General features: G+C 40.2%; 2 protein-coding genes across 8 annotated transcripts in view; one reads left to right on the top strand and one right to left on the bottom strand.

Moving 5' to 3' along the window:
• Positions 1-3,325, bottom strand: part of DPPA3 (developmental pluripotency associated 3) — a 69,743-nt gene extending 66,418 nt beyond the window's left edge. Inside the window, exon 1 of one of the 6 annotated variants that reach the window (XM_035707143.2) lies at positions 2,896-3,325. In XM_035707143.2, coding sequence (XP_035563036.1) covers positions 2,896-3,028 — 133 coding nt within the window. In that variant the 5' untranslated portion in view covers positions 3,029-3,325. The remainder of the gene's footprint in view (positions 1-2,895) is intronic. The other 5 variants (XM_049102419.1, XM_049102423.1, XM_049102420.1 and 2 more) reach the window with 5 other exon arrangements.
• Positions 3,326-3,359: 34 nt separating this feature from the next.
• APOBEC1 (apolipoprotein B mRNA editing enzyme catalytic subunit 1) lies at positions 3,360-14,754 on the top strand. Of its 2 annotated transcripts, none has more exons than XM_025472020.3 (6): positions 3,360-3,484; positions 3,812-3,975; positions 10,356-10,383; positions 12,187-12,584; positions 12,982-13,100; positions 14,237-14,754. In XM_025472020.3, the coding sequence occupies exons 2-6, from the start codon at positions 3,960-3,962 to the stop codon at positions 14,384-14,386; spliced, it is 711 nt and encodes a 236-aa protein (XP_025327805.1). In that variant the 5' UTR covers positions 3,360-3,484; positions 3,812-3,959; the 3' UTR covers positions 14,387-14,754. The 2 variants fall into 2 exon arrangements, with proteins under 2 accessions (XP_025327805.1, XP_025327806.1); XM_025472021.3 differs by having other exon boundaries at positions 3,436-3,549.
• Positions 14,755-17,216: the final 2,462 nt, after the last annotated feature.

Raw genomic sequence — 17,216 nt, 5'->3', positions numbered from 1 at the left:
AGGGAGGTCAGAGAATGTAGAAGGGGTGTCTCTGGATTTGTTCTGTCCAAACACAGTTGAAGAGACAGATCCATGGGACTGCCAGGAGCACTGCCTTCTCTTACTTTTTGTTTAATTGTTTGCTTAGCAACATTAAACAGCAAGCTGGTACAATTATTTTGGGATAAAAATTGTATCACATATTTTGCAACCATTACCTTTGCCATGTTGCAGTGATGTGAAATTTATCTTTCTGAGAAAGATGCGCACAGATCTTTTGGAACCTTACTTGAGAATGGCTGGTTTAGCTATAATCTATATTTTCATCTTTCAAAAAAATAATAATTATGCAGTGATTAATACAGGTAATTGCCCAAGGTCTCCTGGAACAATAATTAAATCAATAGGTATTTTGAAAGAAAGAATATGATAACTGCCAAAGATATCAACAGAATACACATGGAAACTGAGAGGTGGGAGCAAATCCACCTAAACTTGACTCTTGATATAGGGTCATAAGTTCAATTCCCATGTTGGGCATAGAGTTTACTTAAAAAAAAAAAAAAAAAGCTAGAACAAAGGCAGGAAATAGATGGCAGAAATTGAAGATTTATTTACAGGGGGTTGAATTTGTTAATTATATTGCTTTTCTGCCCTCTGCTGATTAAAACAGGGAAGAGTAAGTTATTAAAATACATGATTCCTAATATCTGGAGGATCAAGGGTGTCCTTGAGAACCTGATAAGACATATAGACTCTCCTCCAGAATATAATATACATAAATACAGAATATTTTGCAAATAATTTCAGTTGTTTCATGGAATCCCTGAAGTGTAAACTATAGGATTGTGAAGAACACATTCTTCTTGAGGTTTCTTTCTTCTTTGTTTCATTATTTCATTCTTCCTGGTTTCCTTCCTTCCTTTTTCTTTTTTTCTTAAAGATTTTATTTATTTTTAAAATTTTATTTATTTATTCGTGAGAGACACAGAGAGAGAGGCAAAGACAGAAGCATAGGGAGAAACAGGCTTCTTGCAAGGAGTCTAATGCGGGACTCCATCCCAGGACCCCGGGATCACGCCCTGAGCTGAAGGCAGATGCTCAACCGCTAAGCCACCCAGGCGTCCCAAATTCAGTGGTTTTAATAACTATATTCACAAGTGTAAATCCATTACAACTGTATAACTCCAGAAATTTTCATTAACCCCCAAAATAAATCCCATTTCCATTAGCACATAGTCCCCAAGTCCTCTCACTGCCTGCCCCCATCCTCTGGCAACACTAAAGTACTTTCTATCTCTATGGATTTACCTCTTCTGGAAATCTCATATAAACAGAATCAACACGTAGTCTGTTGTGACTGGGTTCTTTCACCGAGGATAATGTTTTCAAGCTTCATCTGTGTTGTAGTGTGTATCAGTATTTCCTTCCTTTTAATAGCTGAATATTATTTCACTGTATGGATATGCCTCAACTTATTTATCTGTTTATCAGTTGATGGATATTTGAATTGTTTCTGCCTATTGACTAGTATGATCTTTTTTTAAGATTTTATTTTTAATTGTATTCATTTTTTTTTAAGAGAGAGCACATGGGTGAAGGGGGGGGAAGAGGGAGAGAGAGAATTTTTTTTTTAAAGGTTTTGTTTATTTATTCATTAGAGAGAGAGAAAGAGAGAGAGGCAGAGACACAGGCAGAGGGAGAAGTAGGCTCCCTCAGGGAGCCTGATGTGGGACTGGATCCCGGGACTCCAGGATCAGGCCCTGGGCCGAAGGCAGGCCACCCAGGTATCCCTCTTACAAATAATTATTGTCATGTGTATCATATCTGATAGTTCTGAGTTTTCTTTATATATAGATAGATAGATAGATAGATAGATAGATAGATAGATAGATATAGATAGATTTATTTATTTGAGAGAGAGAGACAGAGTAAGTGGGGGCAGAGGAGCAGAGGGAATCTCAAGCAACCCACCCCTACCCCCCACCGCCCTGCTGACACACAGCTCCATGCAAGCCTCAGTCCCACAACCCAGAGATCACAACCTGAGCTGAAACCAAGAGTCGGAGGCTTAATCAACTGACTCACCCAAGGCGCCCCGGTTCTGAGTTTTTTTAACACAAAATTTAATCAAAAGTACCCTTAATGACAAACATTCGATAAGAATTCTAATAGAAACAAACTTGAATTATACTTTGCCTTAACTATCGCGTATATGCTTTCCGTGACTCTGTCATATTAGTATCTTCATGCTGCTATAACAGATTATGACAAATTTAGTGGGTAAAACAATATAAATTATCATATAGCTCTGGAGGTCAGAAATACACAATAGGGCATGCCTGGGAGGCTCAGCGGTTGAGCGTCTGCCCTTGGCTCAGGGTGTAATCCCGGGGTCCAGGATGGAGTCCCCATCCAGCTCCCTGCATGGAGCCTCCGTGTCTCTTCCCTCTTCCTGTGTCTCTGGCTCTCTTTCTGTGTCTTTCATGAATAAGTAAATAAAATCTTAAAAAAAGAAAAGAAAAGAAATAGACAATAGGGTCTCACTGGCTAAAATCAAGGTGGTGTCATCAGGCCAGCGTTTCTTTAGGGAGGCTCTAGGGAAAAATCCATTTTCATGCCCTTCCAAGCCTAGAAGCTTGGAAGTCCTCATTCCTTGAATCATGGCCCCTTCCAGTCTTATCTCTGCTTTCATATTTGCACGGCTTTCTCTCAGTCCGATTCTTTTGCATCACTCTTATAAGAGTACTTTTGATTAGATTGAGACCACTCATAATAGAAGTAAGATTACTTCTTACCTCAAGATCCTTAACTTAATCACACCTGCAAAGTCCTATATGCCCTTGTAAGGTACTGCACTTACAGGTTCTAGATATTAGGAGGCAGACGTCTCTGGGTGGCTGTTATTCTACTTACCATAAGTATAACTTTGAAACACTTGGCTTCTGAAGGACCTTCGTTTATGATGTGGCACTTCTGCTCCTTCTTCAAAACTCTCAGCTGTCACTCCAAACTGCTTTCCTTGTGGGAGTTGCAGCTTATCTTTCATAATTAAGGAATATCTTTTATTTAGGGCTCCAGTATAGGGTTCATGGTACTTGAGATTCAAATTCAGGAGCTCTAGATCTGAGACCCTAGAGGGAGGGAGACTTAGGTCTTGAAAATGACCTCAATTCTGGGAGTCTGTACTGAAACTCAGAGATGTTTGAGCCAAAGTTCAGACAACAGGAGGCAATGGTAATCTGGAGCACAGTTTTCACTGTAGTCTCAAGAAAAATGAAAAACCAGAAGTGGACTTGGCCATACACTTAACCTTGGCTTCAAAAAGGAAGGAAGATCATGTGAAACTTGTACATTAATTGCCCAACTCAGAGGCCAAAGTCCTACTGATTTTGCATCTAACAGTGCCCTTCCCCATTCCAACAGGATTAAGGGCAAAGAGCAAAATAAGAGGAAGTTAGAAATAAATAATAGTTAAAAGGCAAGTCCACAGAATCTTCACCAGGTAACATTGAAAGTCTTCAGGTTTTTTGTTGTTGTTGTTTTTTAGTCTTCAGGTTATACAAACAGGTTAATACTCTCTTCCCTTTGTTCTTCCTTTGTGCTCTCTAATAAGGAATGATGGGTCAGTCTTCTCTCAGCCTTCACTCAAAGGAAAGGGAAAAGTTACCAAATTCGGATGTTATTGGGGAAGAACATAGAAATTTGGTTCTCCTTAGTGATTTACTCTACAGGATTAATTATTTGAATCACAAGCTTTGTTATCAAAACATTGATGCAAATCCCCAAGCTAATGTCCTTCTTTAATCTGTTCCTTGTTTGTACAATCTAGGTACCCAGTAACTGCCTGACTTGGGACTGAGTCATCCTCTGTCCAAGCCAGGTAGCAGTTGTCACACCTGTGACGTTCAGGCATGTTGTTGGTAAGAGCAATCAGCACAATATATAGTTCCAGCGGAAATGTCCGGTGACAGAGCACCATGGCTTCTGACAAAGGTAAACTGGACCCAGAGTCTGGCAAACTCTCTATTCTTGAAAAGGGCAAAAACTGTGTGTGTGTGTGTGTGTGTGTGTGTGTGTGTGTGTGTGTGCACGCGCGCGCTAGCGCGTCTCCTGCCTGTACTTTTGTCCTTAGGCATTTTTCAACTTTTCTATTTCTTAATATATTGATATTATTCTTAAACAAGGTTTATTATTATTAATACTAACTTTTCACATCCACAAATGATTTTGATCAAATGACACCAAATCAACAATGCTTATTTCACCATAATATAAAATAAAGTAAAAAATATAACTGTTAATATATATATGTATAACTGTTAAATAACAGTTTAAAATAGCAACAGAAATGAAAGAACAAGCTCATATTCATTGATAATTTAAGATTCAGTTACTTAATGTTGGAGAAATTCGTGGGAGAGAGAGGACACTTCAGGATGTGGAAGGAAATGATTTTCAGCTGAAGTGAGATTTGAGCTGGATCCTAAAGGGTTTCAGAATTTGGTTTGGCAAAAAGGAAGAGAGTCTTGACTGATACAAAGAGCTTGAGAGAATTTATAAAGATCATGTGTGGAAATAAAAGAATAAACTGGTTTTGGCTCAGGTTGTGATCTCAGGGTTGTGAGATCAAGCCCTGCATTGGGCTCTGTGTTCAGCTGGGAGTCTGCTTAAGGATTCTCTCTCTGCATTTCCCCACCACACTGTCTCTCTCTCTCAAATAAATAAATGAAAATATAAAAATATAAAAGAAAGAAAGAGGAATTTCTGGGTGGGTTGGTGCTTGGGTGTCTGCCTTTGGCTCAGGGCATAATCCCGGGATCAAGTTCTGCATTGGGCCCGCTTCTCCCTCTGTCTATGTCTCTGCCTCTCTGTGTGTCTCTCATGAATAAATAAATAAAATCTTTAAAGAAAAAAAGAGAAATCTTTAAAGAAAGAAAGAGTTCAAAGAAAGAGAGAAAGAAAGAAAACAAACCTGGAGTGATATTATAGATGGCTTTTGAGTGCCAAGCTAAGGAAATTGAGCTTGATCTTTTTAGAGAAAATTTTTGGAGAATTTGTGAATAGCATAGCCATGACTAAAATAGTGCTTTTTTAAAAATTTTCTTTTATTTTTTTAGAGAGGGTGAGGGGGTGAGGGGCAGAGAGGGAGAGAGAAAGAGAGAGTCTTAAGCAGGCTCCATACCCAGCATGGAGCCCAACATGAAGCTCCATCTCACAATCCTGAGATCACAACCTGAGCCAAAATCAACAGTTGAACTCTTAAGCAGGTACCCCTAAAATAGTGCTTTAGACATACTTAGCTGGCTTTGGCACCTTTGTGACGGCAAGCAGAAAAGACTTGGAAGCAAAGAGACCCATTAGGAGACTTTGCGGGAATACGAGCATGATGATAGCAGAGGATATATATATATATATCAGTCTTAGATTTTAATAACAATATTTTTTACTCCATTATGCTTTTCCTCTACTAAAATTCTCTTGTGTGTGTTGGGGGAAAGACTAAAAGCATTATTAAGTGTCTGGGTAATATCCCTGGCTTTCCTCTGAAGGTGGTCTGTTTTTTCCTCTCAAACCATCCCAACTCATGTGACTGCTATTATTGCCTTGCATCAAAGGGGTATAGATTCTGAAAATATATCTCACTCTTTCTTTTTCTTATTTCTTCTTTTTTAATAAGATTTTATTTATTTATTTGACAGAGAGCAATAGCACAAGCAGAGGCAGCAGCAGGCAGAGGGAGAGGGAGAAGCAGGCTCCCTGATGAGCAAGGAGCCCTATGGCGGGCTTGCTCCCAGGACCCTGACATCATGACCTGAGCTGAAGGCAGACACTTAAGTGACTGAGCCACCCAGGTGCTCCTTTCTCTCTCTCTTTTTTTTTTCTTTAAGATTTTATTCATTTATTTGAGAGAGAGAGAGAATACAAGCAGTGGGAGGGACAGAGGGAGAGAGAGAAGCAGACTCTCTACTGAGCAGGGAGCCTGATGTAGGGCTCAATCCCGGAGGGATTTTGACCCGAGCCAAAAGGCAGACACTTAACTGAATGAGCCACTCAGGTTCCCCTATCTCATTCTTTCTTTCTGAAGTTCTCACTGCTGCTTCACCCAGAGTTCTCCCACCATTAATATGACCTTCTTCTATAGCTATGGCCTCTGTTTCTACAGGGCTCCCTCTGAGTGGACCTGCTGCTTCAAAGGCCCCAATTTGGATTGTCTGAGATGTATCCATTCTAAGATATTAGCCACCTTCTTCTTCCTCCATCTCAGTGCTTAAATTCCCTGTACATCCTCTTAAGGATAAGAGGTTTACTCTTCAGGTCACACTTAGGATAGTGTTTCTTGACTCTGTCCTTTTTCTAGATATCTGGTTAATTTCTCTTTTTATTTTTAATTTTTTTTAATTTTTTATTTTTTTAAAGATTTATATATTTATTTATGATAGACATAGAGAGAGAGAGAGAGAGAGAGAGGCAGAGACACAGGAGGAGGGAGAAGCAGGCTCCATGCCAGGAGCCCGATGCGGGACCTGATCCCGGGACTCCAGGATCATGCCCTGGGCCAAAGGCAGGTGCTAAACCGCTGAGCCACCCAGGGATCCCCTAATTTCTCTTTTTAAAGGTCTCACACTCCAGAGACACCTGGGTGGCTCAGTCGATTAAGTGACTGACTCTTGATCTTAGGGTTGTGGGATCCAGACCTCTCTCACCCACAACATTGGGCTCCATGCTGGACTTGCAGTCTGCTTAAGATTCTCGCTTTCTCTAAAAAAAAAAAAAAAAAAAAAAAAGAAAAGACAAGAGAAGAAAAAGAAAAGAAAAATGTCCCACATTCTAGCTAGAATTATAGCTCCCCGCTGGGTAACTCTCTACTATCTAGTACAAATGCACAGAGAGTGGCCACACACATACACAGAACTGAGGAGGAAAAAACTTTTCCTTTACCCTCTTAGATTCTGTTTTGGGGCCCCTGCAGATTTAAACTACCAAAAGACAGATTAGCAAAAGAAAAGACAAAATCATGTACAAGAGTTCACAAAAATGGGACTCAAAAAGGTGGTGAGTGTGTTTAGGGCTTGTATACCATTTTCATAGGAAAGCAGAGAGTTAGAAGAGCACTTATGGGAACACAAATAAACTTTTAGGAAATAGAGATGGGCCCTTAGGAGAATAGATACCCATATGATAATTTTGTGACAATGTCTGTGTGGGCGTGTATCTTGAGTGGTAAGAGACAATCTCCTCTGGTTGTTCCAGGGAATGGGATTTATGACAATTGGTTTCTTTTGAGTTTTTTTGAAAGCCTCTGCTTGTAGGAAAATAAGGGATTTCAGGGCAAGGCAGTCTCTTTTTAAATGTTTTCAAATCCAAATTATTTTTGTGCCTAAGTGGCACATTCTGGACACCTCAACACGTGCACGTGCATGCGCGCGCACACATACACTCACACACAGAAAGCCTTGGGCAAAATGCCTCCTATTTTGGAGGAAGTGTCTTCCAGGTCTTTTGACTCTTCTTGGCTTAAAAACATCACCACAGGGGCACCTGGGTGGCTCAGTTGGTTAAGTGTCTGCCTTTGGCTCAGCTCCTGATCCCAGGGGCCTAGGATCGAGCCCCGCATTGGGCTCTTTACCCAGTGGGGAGTCTCCTCCTTCCCCCCTCCTGCTTGTGCTCTCTCTTTTTCAAATAAATACATAAAATCTTAAAAAACAAAACAAAACACACCTCAGAGTTAAGGTTTGCCAGGAGGATAGACTGAATGTCCTGCCTGCAGCTCAGCATAGCCACATCACCCTCAGAGGTGGCAGTGATGTATGCACCTCTCTGGCCCGCTGAGGAAGGGTATCATGTGGGGGAACCATCTGCTCTGTGTCTCCTCTTTCTTGGAAAAGAGACTGGTGGGATGCCTGGGTGGCTCAGCAGTTGGCATCTGCCTTCAGCTCAGGGCGTGATCCTGGAGTCCCAGGATAGAGTCCCACATCAGGCTCCCCACAGGGAGCCTACTCCTCCCTCTGCCTTTCTCTCTCTGTGCCTCTCATGAATAAATAAATAAGATCTTAAAAAAGAGAGAGAGAGACTGGTAATAATGACAATAGAGCCTTTTGATTTATTGGTCCTTTTATCCCATTTCCACAAATTTTATCTTTCAAATAACCAGGGAGCAAACACCATGAGTTCTCGTTGAAAAAAAAAAAAAAATCCATGGGCTTCCAAATAAAAAAAAAAAAGACTTGCATTTCTGTTCTCAAAGTTTTAGTATTCTGTGCTGTGAATACTCTGAATTCAGGCGAGGCCAGTGCTCATTTTATCTCTCCAAAGCTCCGTTTTGAGAGGCATGGGCCTCTAAATTCCAGGACTTGAACTTGAATCATCCTTATATGCTCTCATGGTTCCCAGGACACTTTGAGAATACAATCTGTGGCTTAGAATATAAACTCCACGAGCATAAAGATAGGGATTTGCTTTGGTTCCTGTTCCTGTCCTTCAAAGGCCTACATTTCGTAGGCCTGTCATCAACATTTGTTGAAAGGATGGGGCACCTGTGTGGTTCAGTCAGTTGAGCTTCCAACTGTTGATTTTGGCTCAGGTCTTGATCTCGGCTCAGGTCTCGATCTTAGGGTTGTGAGATTGAGCCCCGAATCAGGCTCCATGCTGGGTGCAGAGCCTGCTTACGATTCTTTCTCTCTCCTTCTGTTCCTCCACCCCCTCTAGAAACAATAACAACAACAACAATGAAAACCTAAAAAAACTAAACAAAATCCCAAAAAACATTTGTTGAAAGCTTAAATAAGTGAAACCCCCACTTTCCCTACACAGACTATAGTTTGCCAGGTTTCAGGGGTGACTTACCTGCTGGTCACCAGTAGGCTCTTCGTGGCCATTCTTGATATCTGGCCCTATGTGACAGCAAAAGGATGGGCACAGGAACCAAACAGGGCTCTTGGCTGTTCCATGGAGTCTTTTGACTAAAGGAGGATCAGGATTATCTCCATTCCCTGAAACCTTGTGCACTGAGATCTCAGATGACTGGTCATGGCCATGTTGACTCAACTTTTACTTCCTGGCTCCCAATTCCCCTGTTAATATTATTGTTCTTTTCTTTCCCTAAGGGCACTGGTTGTTGCTTCTTGCTCTTCCTCCTTCTGTGTTAGCATGATTCAGAGGGAGAAGTCTGTCACCCTTGAGATCCTCTATGCAGCAGCATTTTGCAGTCAATGCCTTCAGTACCCGCTGGGCTCCAGGTGAAGCCTGGTTCTCTTCTATTGGTTCAATAATATCTTTCTGTGTGTACTTTGCAAATGTTTTTTCACTCCTGTCACTTATGCAGATGCTTTTTCTCATTCCTCTTGATTTGTGGTTAAATAGGCTCTATCTATGCTCATGACCCTGAGATCAAGAGTCTCAGGGTCATGAAAATGTTATCTCTATACCCAACATGTGACTCGAACTCACAACCCTGAGATCAAGAGTTGCAAGCTCTATGGACTGAGCCAGCCAGGCACCCCCATGCTGTTGTTGCTGTTGTTGTTGTTGTTTAAATATTTTATTTATTCATGAGAGACACAGAGAGAGGCAGAGGGAGAAGCAGGCTCCCCTTGAAGAGCCCAATATGGGGCTCAATCCTGGGACCTGGGATTATGACCTGAGCTAAATGTTGGTAGCTAAAGGTAGCTAAAAGACGCTCAACCACTGAGCCACCCAGTGCCCCTCCATTTTGTTGTTTCTAATTGAGAAACTGCCAAACTGTTTCCTAGAGTGGCTGTACCAATTTACATTCCCACCAGCAATATATGAGAGATCCACTTTCTTTGCATAATGCTGTTCTCCACCCCCCCCCCATATATATAATGGATAGTAGTGAGATTCATTCAGTCATTTGTTTAATAAATACCTATTGCAAACCAACATGTTTCAGGCAGTGTGATAGGATCTGGAACAAGATATACATAACCCATATCCCACATAATTTACAATTCAGTGTTATTATAGGCATATAAATACCAATCAAAATATAGCATCATTGCTATGTTGAAGGAAGTACAGAATGCTATGGAAGTACATAGAAATTACACAAGAGCCTCTGAGGAATGACTTTCTCATTGCACTTAATCATTCTTGTTGGAGCATTAAGGAGGATTACTTGGTTTGGGATTGGGTAAATAGATTTCATCAGAGCCCTTAAAAACTTGCTTTTCTTGGTAGTCCAATCCAATTAATACTGGAGATAATTTTTTTTTTTTTTTTTTGGAGAGAATCTTTAAACTCCATTTTCTGATATGGGTTTGCAGGTTTGGAAGACAGAGTTTTTGTTTTTGTTTTTGTTTTTAGCTAAATTTGTGTGTGGGTGTTCTTTGACATAATCATCTCTTGGTCAACAGGTCCTTCAGCTGGAGATGCCACCTTGAGGTAAGAATAATACTATCATAGTGACCATTTTTTTAGAAGATTTTATTTATTTATTCATGAAAGACACACAGAGAGAGGCAGAGACATAGGCAGAGAGAGAGTACTTTACTTTTTGTTTCAATAATTACCTTCCGGGGGATCCCTGGGTGGCGCAGCGGTTTGGCGCCTGCCTTTGGCCCAGGGCGCGATCCTGGAGGCCCCGGGATCGAATCCCACGTCAGGCTCCCGGTGCATGGAGCCTGCTTCTCCCTCTGCCTGTGTCTCTGCCTCTCTCTCTCTCTCTCTGTGACTATCATAAATAAATAAAAATTAAAAAAAAAAAAGAATCATCTGGGGGATCATTTTAAAAAAATAATAATAATAATAATAATTACCTTCCAATGGGGCACCTGGGTCGCTCAATGGTTGAGCATCTGCCTTTGGCTCAGGTCATGATCCCAGGGTCCTGGGATTGAGTCCCACATTGGGCTCCCCACAGGAAGCCTGCTTCTCTCTCTGCCTATGTCTCTGCCTCTCTCTGTGTGTCTCTCATGGCTGGAGAAATAAAATCTTAAAAAAAAAAAAAAAAAAGTACCTTCCAGCTTTGTTCTGTTATTGTCTTACCTTTGTTTCTTTTCTGTTTAAATCACATGATTGAATAGCTACTAGTGAAAAATCCGGAGAACTCATTTGTCACTTTGATTTCATCTTTTTGTTTCATACTATATACCCATTTTCAAACATAGCATTATAGCAGGGGGTCATCTGTCAGGGAATATGGGTGGAAGGATTGATCTATGTAATAAATAAATGTAATACTTTAGGGATGAGTGGAAATATTAGGATGTAATAAGCTGTTGTCTCAACCATATTACAAAAAAGAGCCCTCAGCACAATCCTGAGTGTCCCCCGAGTTCCAGCTTTGACGCATGGAAAGTATTAAATCTAAAGATGTCATTGGGAGGGGTGCCTGGCTGGCTCAGTCAGTAGAGCATGTTACTCTTGATCTCGGTGTTGTAAGTTTGAGCCCCACACTGGGTGTAGAGATGACTTAAAAATAAAAGCTTAAGAAAATAAATGAATAAAGATGTCATTGGGAGCAGTTTGAATTTTTTTCTTATGAGGAATTAGTATACAGAATTTATTGTGGAAGAATCCTAAGGCTGAATCTCTCTCTTCTTACATTTGGCAACAGAATCTTGTTGGCAATTTGAGGCTTCTATGCCCAAAAATCTAGTTAGAGTCCACTAAGGCATGAAGATTAACAATTGGGACATGGCATTTCTATGGTGAGATAGAAAGATTAAAATATAAAGAGAAAGCTTATTTTTAAATTTTTTTTAAAAATATTTTAGTTATTTATTTGAGAGAGAGACAGAACATGAGTGGAGGACAGAGAGAGAGGGAAAAATGGACAGTTTGCTGAGCAGGGAGCCCAAGTGGAGCTTGATCCCAGGACCCTGAGATCATGACCTGAGCTGAAGGCAGATGCTTAACTGACTGAGCCACACAGGTGCCCCAAAGAGAAGCCTTTAAAAGAGCAACAAAGACACCTTTATATCTGAATTTAAAATTACCAAGTAATGGTATAAAGAGAGTGATAACCAAATAGCATGAGTTGGGAAAAATCTCTTCACTATGATTGTGAGAGAAACTTTGATAATTCAAAAGGACCTCCTGAGGTAACTGAGAAATAGAATAGAAAAAAAAGTTTTCTGAGATGTCATGTTTTAGATCTGCCTGGTAGAAGAGGGGAGCAGGAAATGATTTCTAAGGTCCCTCTAAAGATAGCATGACCACATGGGAGTGCTTTTTGTGTTTCAGGAGGAGAATTGAACCCTGGGAATTTGAAGGCTTCTTTGACCCTAGAGAACTCCGTAAAGAGACCTGCCTCCTCTATGAAATCCAGTGGGGCACAAGCCATAAGACCTGGCGAAACTCAGGCAAAAACACCACCAACCATGTGGAAATCAATTTTATAGAAAAGTTTGCTGCAGAAAGACAGTATTGCCCATCCATTCGCTGCTCCATCACCTGGTTCCTGTCCTGGAGTCCCTGTTGGGAATGCTCCAATGCTATTAGGGGATTTTTGAGTCAACACCCTAGTGTGACTCTGGTTATTTATGTGGCCCGGCTTTTCTGGCACACGGATCCACAAAACCGGCAAGGACTCAGGGATCTCATTAATAGTGGTGTGACTATCCAGATTATGACAGTCCCAGGTAAACACAATAAACAAAGAGTCTTGGGTGTTGATGGGAGACTGTGGTACTGGCATGTTTCAAGGCCAGGAGCTTGATTATCCCACTCTGGAAGTCTCAGAAGTAAAAGTCCAAAATAACATGAGAAAGGACCAGGTCTGATCTTCATAGTAAGGAAAATATCAAAAAGAGGACTCCTTTCTCCATTCCTGCCACTATAACCTCTCAGCTGTCTTCAAATAAACTACATTGTCTTATTTTAGGGATTCTGGGGGGAGTTTAGCCTATATCCAACAGCAAATAGACTACTGGGCTTTATCTAAACTGTATAAGAAAAAAAAAACTATATAAGTGAGGCTCTCTTTAAAGTAACTTTCTGCTGTATTTGTTGAATGAACCAAGATTTGTGTTTCCTTAGAGTATGATCACTGCTGGAGGAATTTTGTCAACTACCCACCTGGGAAAGAAGATCACTGGCCAAGATACCCTGTTCTATGGATGAAGCTATATGCACTGGAACTTCACTGCATAATTCTAGTAAGTTACTTTAAGGGACGAGATTCTGATGCCAAAAGAAGCATCCTTCTTCAAACTTCTTTTCCGATAAATTGACATGTACACTCACCATCTGTCATTTATATTGAAATTTGGTTATTTAACTACTTGATCCATCTGAAAAAAATGTGAGAATAAAATGATCTCTTTGTAGGAAGTAAGTGGGAGAAGGAAAAGGATAAACTGGTCTGTGATATATGTGGACTCCATATTAATTTGATATTACTATTATCATTATTTTTTAATTATCATTATTTTTTTAAATGATTTTATTTATTTATTTGTGAGAGACAGAGAGACAGAGAGACAGAGAGAGAGAGAGAGGCAGAGACACAGGCAGAGGGAGAAGCAGGCTCCATGCAGGGAGCTGGATGTGGGACTCAGTCCGCGACTCCAGGATCACGCCCTGGGCTGAAGGCAGGTGCTAAACCGCTGAGCCACCCAGGGATCCCTACTATTATCATTATTATTACAACACTTACTGGCTTTACAGAATGGCAGATATTCTCCTTTCCTATATTGGTGTGTGTCATCCTATTGAAGAAATGGAGGTGTCTCATTTGTATTCTCTTCAAAGTTGTTCAGTAATCTTTCAACTAATGTTTTAAAATGTTTGTGGTAGGGGGGTTTGGGTGGCTTAGTTGGTTAAGTGACCAACTCTTTTTTTTTTTTTTTTTAAGGTTTTATTTATTTATTCATGAGAGACACAAGAGAGAGGCAGAGACATAAGCAGAGGGAGAAGCAGGCTCCCTGTGGAGAGCCCGATGTGGGACTTGATCCCAGGACCTGGGTTCATACCCTGAGTCAGAGGCAGATGCTCAACCGCTGAGCTACCCAGACATACCAAGCGGTCAGCTCTTGATTTTGACTTGGATCAGGATCTTGGGGTCCTGGGATCCAGCCTCCGTCAGGCTCTACACTCAGTAGGGAGTCTACTTGAAGATTCTCTCTCTCCCTCTGCCACTCCCCCCCCCGCCGCCCCCCACTTCAACTTTTCTCTTTCTCTCAGATAAATAAATACATCTTAAAAAAAATAAAATAAGAGAAAATAAAACAAAATGTTTGTGGTAATAATAGTATCAAGAAAAATATTATTCTAACTTTTTTTTTTCTTCCAGAATCTCCCTCCCTGTTTAAAGATTTCAAGAAGAAATCAGCATCAGCTTACATTGTTCAGACTTACTCTTCAAGACTGCCATTACCAAACAATTCCACCTCCTATCCTTTTAGATATGGGGTTGATACAACCTCTTGTGACTTGGAGATGAATAGAGTGGTTCCTTCCATGACACTGTTTCTGTATCAGGCACTGAAAACCCATGGAAGAGTGAATGCTTTTGGAATGTAGAAATTTTCAGTTTGTGTTTCTATACATCAAAAATGAATCATCCAAAAAAGAAATTAAAAAAAAAAATCCTAGTCACAATAGCATCAAAAATAAAATACCTCAGAATAAATTTAACAAAGGAAGTGAAAGGTTTGTACACTGCAAAACCCAGGACGTTGATGGAAGACATTGCAGAACATGCAAATACATGAAAAGATAACCCATGTTCATGGGTCAGTAGAATTAATTTTATTAAAATTTCCATACTACCCAAAGTGATCTGTAGAATAAATGCAATCTGTATCAAGATTCTAATGGTATTTTTTTTTTTACAGAAATAGAAAAACAATTCTAAATTTCATATGAAACTAAAAAAGAGGGATGCCTGGGTGGCTCAGCAGTTGGGCATCTGCCTTTGGTCAGGGCCTGATCCTGGGATCAGGGATCAAGTCCCCCAAAGGGCTCCCTGCGTGGAAACTGCTTCTCCCTTTGCCTGTGTCTCTGCCTCTGTGTGTGTGTGTCTCTCTCTCTATGAATAAAATAAATAAATAATCTTAAAAAAATAAAAAATAAAAAGCTTCTGCATAGCCAAAGAAACAACCAGTAAAATGAAAAGGCGACCTATGGGATGGGAGAAAATATTTGCAAACTACATATCTAATGAGGGGCAAGTATTCAAAATATATAATGAACTCATACAACTCAAGAGCAAAAGAACTAAACAATCTGATTTTAAAATGGGCAAAGGACCTGAATAGATATTTTTCCAAAGAAGATTTTCAAATGGCCAACACCTATGTGAAAAGTTGTACAACATTACTAATAATCAGGGAAATGCAAAACTACAATGAAATATCACTTCACACCTGTTAGAATTTCTATCATCAAAAATATAATTGATGGGCAGCCTGGGGGCCCAACCAGTTAAACTTCTGCCTTTGGCCAGGTCATGATCCCAGGGTCATGGGATCAAGCCCTGCATCAGGCTCCCAGCTCAGTAGGAAATCTGCTTCTCCCTCTCCCTCTTCTTCCTTGCTCATGCTCTTTCTCTCTCCTCTCTCAAATAAATAAATAATATGTTAAAAAATAATAAGTGATAACAAATGTTAGTGAGATTGTGGAGAAAAGGGAACAGTTGTACACTGTTGGTGGGAATGTAAATTGGTAGAGCCACCATGGAAAACAGTATGGAAGTTTCTCAAAAAATTAAAAATAGAAATACAATGGGGTGCCTGAGTGTCTCAGTTGGTTGAGCATCCAATTCTTGATCACAGGTCTTGATCTCAGGGTCATGAGTTGGGTGTGGTGCCTACTTAAAAAAGAAAAAAGAACTACAGTATGATTCAACAATGTTTTTCCTGAGTATATATCTGAAGGAAACAAAATCGCTATCTTGGGGTTCCTGGGTGGCTCAGTAGGTTAAGCATCTGCCTTTGGCTCAGGTCATGATCCCAAGGTCCAGGGATTAAGCCCTGAGTCAGGCTCACTGCTCAGTGGGGAGTCTACTTCTCCCTCTCCCTCTGCCTGCTGCTCCCCCAACCCCCGCTGTATCCTTTCTCTCTGAAATAAATAAAATCTTAAAAAAAAAAAAATGAAATCACTGTCTCAAGATATTTGTACCGAATGTTCATTGCAACATTGTTTATAATAGTTGAAGACATGGAAACAACCTATGTGTCCATCAATAGGAATGAATAAAGAAAATGTGATGTATATTATATACATACCCACATATATACATATATAGATGTGTGTATACACACACGCGAAGATTATATAGCCATAAAAAGGAGGTAATTCTGCAATTTGTGACAACATGGATGAAACTTAAGGGAATTATGCTATTTGAAATAGAAAAGACAGATACTATATGATCTCAGTTATGTGTGGAATCTAAAAAATCCAAATTCATAGAAACAGAGAAGATTAGTGTTTGAAGGGCAGGGATGAAGGTAGTCAAAGGGTAAAAACTTCCAGTTTTAAGATAAATAAGTTCTGGGGATGTAATGTACCACATGGTGATTATATTTAACAATACTGTATTGTATACTTGAAGTTTGCTAAGAGAGTGGATCTTAAATGTTCTTACCACACAGTCTCACACACACACACACACACACACACAACTGTAACTATGTGAGGTGATGGATGTGTTTACTCACTTTATTGTAGTAATCATTTTGCAATATATATTATATCAAATCACTATGTTGTACCCCTTAAACTTACACAATGTTGTATGTTAACTATGTCCCAATAATGCTAGAGGAAAAAAAAAGAGATTAAAAAAAAATCTAGAAATTTTAGCAAACAGTACTGTCATGGAGCATGTCACCTACTGCCCTCTTATAAATTATTCCAGTCCATTGTGGCTTTAAGACAACAATAAATATTTATTGTGTCAGCTTCATCAGGAATTCATGAGTAACTTATCAGAGTGTTTGTGGCCCAGGATCTCTCAAGAGGTTTCAGTGAAGCTGTCAGCCAGGGATGCAGTCATCTCTAGGCTTGACTGAGGCTAGAGAATATGCTTCCCAGATGGCACAGTCACAAGACTGGAAAGTAGGTGCTAGTGGTTGAAGGGAGGTCTGTTTATTGCCAGGATGCCTCTCCCCAGGCTGCTTAGGTGTCCTCATTTAAGGCAGCCAGCTTTCTACAGAGTAAGTTGCCTAAGAGAGACCAAGTTGGAAGTTGCCCCGTCTTTAATGACTCAGTCTTGGAATCATACACCACTTCTTCTGCAGTGTTATATTGGTAATGCCAGACAGCCA

This window comes from Canis lupus, chromosome 27, assembly GCF_003254725.2.
Source record: "Canis lupus dingo isolate Sandy chromosome 27, ASM325472v2, whole genome shotgun sequence".
Taxonomy (NCBI): domain Eukaryota; kingdom Metazoa; phylum Chordata; class Mammalia; order Carnivora; family Canidae; genus Canis; species Canis lupus.
This window is presented reverse-complemented; position numbering and strand designations above follow the sequence as displayed.

Bases quoted from the DNA above. Each gene is read 5' to 3' on its own strand.
- APOBEC1 (XM_025472020.3), top strand. The intron at 12,585-12,981 runs GTAAACACAATA...GTGTTTCCTTAG, and splicing joins CCAGATTATGACAGTCCCAG to AGTATGATCACTGCTGGAGG. The intron at 13,101-14,236 runs GTAAGTTACTTT...TTTTTCTTCCAG, and splicing joins AACTTCACTGCATAATTCTA to AATCTCCCTCCCTGTTTAAA.